This window comes from Melitaea cinxia, chromosome 19 (genome assembly GCF_905220565.1).
Source record: "Melitaea cinxia chromosome 19, ilMelCinx1.1, whole genome shotgun sequence".
Taxonomy (NCBI): domain Eukaryota; kingdom Metazoa; phylum Arthropoda; class Insecta; order Lepidoptera; family Nymphalidae; genus Melitaea; species Melitaea cinxia.
In genome coordinates this window covers 1,039,459-1,045,458 of record NC_059412.1, presented here as the reverse complement: position 1 = coordinate 1,045,458, position 6,000 = coordinate 1,039,459, and the positions used below count along the sequence as shown (strand labels likewise).

General features: G+C 34.7%; 1 protein-coding gene across 1 annotated transcript; it reads right to left on the bottom strand.

The window, feature by feature from the left end:
- Positions 1-533: 533 nt before the first annotated feature.
- LOC123662941 (protein YIPF1) lies at positions 534-3,248 on the bottom strand. Its single transcript, XM_045597708.1, has 4 exons — positions 2,970-3,248; positions 2,278-2,456; positions 1,722-1,922; positions 534-908 (listed from the first exon to the last, which is right to left on the bottom strand). Exons 1-4 carry the CDS (start codon positions 3,151-3,153, stop codon positions 591-593), a joined length of 882 nt encoding a protein of 293 aa, XP_045453664.1. The 5' UTR covers positions 3,154-3,248; the 3' UTR covers positions 534-590.
- Positions 3,249-6,000: the final 2,752 nt, after the last annotated feature.

The following is a 6,000-nucleotide window of genomic DNA, read 5'->3' as shown; positions in this document are numbered from 1 at the left end:
AATGCCCATTAGCGACGATGGAACAAACTAAATATAGTCTATCTCTTTCTATCTTGTTTGTTTGCTATCTGCTGCACGTCTCTCAGCTGGGTTTGAAAACATTCGGACGGCTCTTTGATTTTGCAGTTATTTATTTTTACTTCATTCCCTGTCCTGGAGCAATACATAGAATAATTAAACATACATTCAAGAATAACTAATTTTTCGTTTAGATACTATAATTATATGAGATTTAATACTTTTTAAATAGGAATTATCAAAATATAAAATCACTTTATATTTTAATAATTTGTGTAAGTAGAAAAGGTTACAAAACCCTGCATAGGCGAATGACTTGACATTTGGTTGGTTTACGTCTGGTACTCCCTTCGTTGAACGCACTATAGTTATTTATTTAAATATTACAATTACGAATATTCAATTGAAGATTGTACCTGTACAGCATATTTGGAATACATTTCTTTCTTATAGAAATTTTCTTAAGATAAATAATGTTAAGAAAAAATTCGTACAAAGTGAACAATAATACAATGTGCGATAATATTTACCTTTAAAATTATATACATACTTTAAACAAACTAAATATCATATTAAGGCGTAACAGTTGTAACTGCAATCACTTTACTTGGAGAATCAGGAACATGGAAGAAATACAACATAAAACCTGTTGCTAACAAAAAGTGAAAGGCAAGTATTGATCCGGTTAAAATTAAAAAATATTTAGATTTCTTCAATGCTGGAAGTAACCAGAATATAAGTACAGCTCCAGAGACTAAGGCAGCCATGAGAACTAAGAGCCATTGAAGCCATGATATGGGAATCGTCCACAGGATAGCCACGGGGATGTATATGGACAGAGAGTACCCATAGAGACAAAACAGGGATATCATTGTCGGTGAACTTGATGTCTGCAAAGAAAGAAATCATTTTATTTTTAATTATTAAGTAATGGGTTCAATTTATTAATTTAATCCTCTGTACTTTCACAGTGGTCTAAGTTAACTGGCATTAGTAGGTTCATGCTCAATCTCTACATATTGAAATGACCATATTTTTTTAAATGTCCATATTTTTTTTGTCAAAGCACAGAATTCACATCCTATTTAGACCCAGTGTGTGATGTCCATTATTACTGTAGTATATATACTTTTGATGACATTAAAGATGCTTTTTGATGGTAATATATACAGTACTATCATATATTGATAAACTGGAACTAGCTGTGCCAGCGGCTTCGTCCGCGTGGAATTTAACAAAAAAGTTATTGTTCTGTTAGCAGAATAATAAAATAAATAAATTTCTCAAATAAAAGTAGCCTAAGTTACTCCTTGCTATATCAGCTATCTGCCAGTGAAAGTCCCGTCGAAATCGGTACAGCTGTTTCAGAGATTAGCCGGAACAAACAGACAAACAAAAATTGTAAAAAATGTTATTTTGGTATATGTATTGTGTATACATCCATATGCATTTAGTAAAAAGCGGTTATTTTAATATTACAAACAGACGGATATTTATTTGTATAGATATACTGTTAGATATTATAATCTTGACACATAAAAGATAATTATTTTAAACATAACATGCCATAGTTAAATGCTAATATTTAATCTATTAACAATTACTTTTTTTTTAATAAGATAAAATATACAAAGGCAACAGTGCTAATCGCTAAAAAATCTGTCAAAGCTTAGTTTAAATTTTTTAGTAAATCTGTTTTATACCTGTGTCTCAATCTCATCTTGACCATCAGGGACCGTCGTCCACTTAAGGGCGGCCCAAAGTGCTAAAGGTACTAGCCAGACATAACAAATAATAGCAGTTGCAGCATAGGATACTAAGTGATAGTTATATCTCCAGATAACAGCCTTGTTAATACTCTGCAAATAATTAGCTATGTTTCCGCTGACAGCTATTGTAAAAATCTGTAAAGAAAGAGATTTTAAATAACTTGTTGATTTCTATTTAAATCAATAAAGTATATTTATTTTTGAATAACTTATTACTGTTTATTCCTAAAGTCTACTTACAAAATTAAGTATGTTAACATTACTTTAAATCATCTTTAGTAGATATAATTTAGGTACAAAACTTAAATTTTCCTCTCGTATTATAGTATTTTTTATGCAATTAGATCAGAAAAAATACATGCAGTCCATATGATGGTAAGTGGTTACTGTAGCCTATAGACATTTACAATACATAAAGTATTGCAAGCATGGTGCCGATCTTACCTCGATTATTTCAAATTAAACATAAAATTTTGCTTATAGTTCTCACCAATGTAACAGAAATCCAAATAGGTCCATATAAATCAGGTTTCCCTTTAATCCGTTCATCAAAATAATTCCTTGACACCTTCTGAGGCAGCACTGACGATATGATCCTCTCTATCACTTCACTTGTGTGCACATCAAAATACTTCTGATAATACTCAATTGTCCAGAAGTTATGATTAACTGTAAGTTTAAAAAAATATAACAATAATGAGAAATTAAATGTGTAAAAATATCTAGCTTATAATAGGCTTCTAAGCACTTTTTAATCAGCATCACAAACTCTAATATTCTTTGATTACTTATAATAAATGTCTAACCACTAACCACTGGCTCAAAATGTAAATTCTATTAAGAATAATTTGCAAAAAAGCTTTGCAGCTACTTTCTTAATAAAATTATTAGTGCAATTTTTGGTAAGCCTTTAGATTAAGTGTCGTTGAATGATCTAAGCTCAAAATTTGACTGTTTATCAGCATAATTTTGATACAAAAAAAAATCTTAACCAATCTAACTTCAAAATGACGGCCCTTAATCTAAAGCCTAGCCCAATTTTTATCTACGCTTCATTTTTATTTTTTCTCACAATTATCGAATAATATTATAATTTCCATTCAGTCATTCATATATAAAATAAAGTAAAGGATGACGAAGTCTAATTTCTTGTGTACCTATGACACAATACTTAAAACTTACCTGGTGGAGGCGCTTGTGGCTCCTCAACTATTTTAGGCTCTTCATAGGAATAACTTGAATTGGACATGGAATTGTTGTATTGATTCGTATGGACAGCCTCCACGTCGATTCGTGCACTCCTTTCGTTGTGTTCTGGAGAATAATCTTGAAAATTTAACAACTCTCCAGTATTAATGTTTGCCATAGTCAAAGTTTCTATGACTGTTATTAATGAGAAAAATCTCTTATAAATATTTTTTGCCGAATTCTTAAAACCTGTGTGTTGTCAACAATAAATGTCACCGTTGTCATTTGTCACCATAATTGTCAGTTTGCCTACGTTCGCCCACAACGCTATCGAGATCGACCACGACCGCAAAAATTGCCGTTCCACGAACTTCACTGGTTTCCCTTTCACAGGCTAGCAATTATCTCATAAATTTACGGGTTAAATAATAGTAATATTGCATATAGTCCAAGGTTTTTAAATCACTACATAGTATAAAACAAAGTCGCTTCCCGCTGTCTGTCTCTATGTATAGTCTATTTCACGTACGATGGGTACGGTGACACATGTCAAATTAACTCTATAGTGAGGTGACCACGCATAATTAATTGATGTAATTCGATTATCGAGTACAAATGCGGTTAACCTTTAATCGACTATATAAAAAAAAATTTTAACTGCTTATTAAAAATTAATCATCGCTATAGTGAATAAATAATATTTTAAGGGTGGTGTTAAACGCAAGAAATGAGCTATCGACAAACCATTAACACAGCTCACGTGGCAAATTATTAGTCGTTCGCCTTTACCCTCCGGTACTTTAGTCGAAGAATGAGCAGTGTCGTCTGTCCATACTTTAGCAACAGTATGATTGGCGTTCAAACATGTCTAGTCAAGGAATACTACGTTGTTCCAATCCGTAATGTTTTTCGCCTTTTCTAAGAATGTCTCAAAGTTTTCACGCACTTTTCCGTTTGTTAACTTTTATTTTATTTTATGGAAATCCAATTTTATTTAAAAGTCGCCATAACGATGTCACACTTCCATTAAATAATTAAGCGCTTTTCAAAGACATTAATTATTGTAAAACTGTGGGTAACTCATTTCTCCGCTAACAATCATATTCAACCTCAACGACCAAACATTTATTTCCTTTGCCTCTTTTTGGGAGTCAATAACTTATTATCTTCCATATTGGTGTCACCATACTTTTCTTTACTTATTTTTGACACTAAGCTGTGTGGCTACGGCAATAAAGAATATAGCCACCAGCGTCTCTTACCGTGAGTGTCGTAGGAGGCGACTAAGGGATAACACAGTTCCACTACCACCTTGAAACCTATAAAGCCGACCGATAGCGGGATAACCATTCAACTGCTGGCTTTGAAATACACAGGCCAAAGACGGGCAACAGCGTCTTCAGTGCGACAAAGCCAGCCCTGCGGTCACCAACCCGCCCAGCATGGTGACTATAGGCAACACACATGAGTTCACGCCATTTTTTGGCACGAGCTAGTGGAGGCCTATGTCCAACGGTGGACTGCGATAGGCTGAAGTAATTTTTGACAATGTATTACGCTTAATTTCAAATGCCTGTGCAACTCGATCCACTATGTGGTTGACAGATAGTAATGGACCGCTATTTTCTCACTCCCTTTCAAAGTATTCCCGAAAGCGGACAACCAATTGACTGTTTGTAACGGTCTTCTTTTGTTCTTTTCGGCATTTTAGAGAACAGTACACACACACAAAATGAATAAGTAAAAAAATAATAACAGAATTTAACAACAATAAAACAGCAACAAATACAACTTTAGCAACTGGCAAAACCAAAACACGGGAAGCATACAAGAGACAGAAAGTACTGATTGAGATATCTCGAGCAAGTGAGATGACGCGATTCACAAGATGGCCGCTACGGTTATTTATTTTAGCCGATTACTACGTGTCAATCCCTATCATTAAACGTTTCGTTTCATACCTGTAATTTTAAGTTATCATTTTTTCTGTACCTTTTTTATTTTGTTTAAAATGTAAAAACGCATATATAAATAGAATTTCAATCTAATCAAGCATTATTATTTGCTTTGGAAACTAATTGGTGATTTTTAAAAATGTATATTTATCCGATTTGTTGAAAATAGTGAGCGTGTATTGGGACATATCAAATGTCACCGTACCCATCTTAAGGGGCCTACTCAAAGCACTGCATGCAGGGCCTGCTTGCAGTTACTGCCGCAGAGGATGTTGCTCCACAAAGCACTGCAAATCATTTACGCGGCATACGTTGTCGTGTTCACTTGTGTTGTCTTTGTCCTTGCCTAAATTCGTCAGTTTTTATAAATGGCTCCTACATTATTCAAACACCAAAAAATAGCATTGGGTTTGACTGTATTAAGTACTTGTAGCGTTCAAAAGAAAAAAAGGAAGCACTGGTGTAAAAAAGTTTTATATTTTTCATGTAAAAGCGACATAGCCTACGACCGCATATCTTTGTTATGATAATGATCGTGGTTGGTTTTCCAAAGACATGGCAAATCCCTATACAATTAGATTACGTCCTTCCACACGTCTTTTTCTCGCTGGCTCATTTTTCTTGAAGAAAACAGAGCCAAACAAATAATATAATAAAACTAAACCAACTAACCACCAACTAACTGATTAATTGCTAAATGACAACCACTGACAAGACAAACCCCAGGTCAAATAGAGTAGACAAACGTCGCAATGTACCGACGTAAACAAAATGGTGGTCTAAATCGGCCCGACCGAGCTACACATGTCCCTGATTGCAGTTTACGGAGTGGGGAGATCGTGTGTCGGGCTGGCAGAACGACACTGCGGCCCTGTAACAGGGTGAACAATTAAAATATCGGCCCTGCATGCATACATACAATACGATCGGCAGTGGCACTGCAAGCAGGGCCCTGCAGGCAGTGCTTTGAGTAGGCTCCTTTAAGGGGCCTACTCAAAGCACTGCCTGCAGGGCCCTGCTTGCAGTTACTGCCGCAGAGGATGTTGCTCCACAAAGCACTGCAAATCATT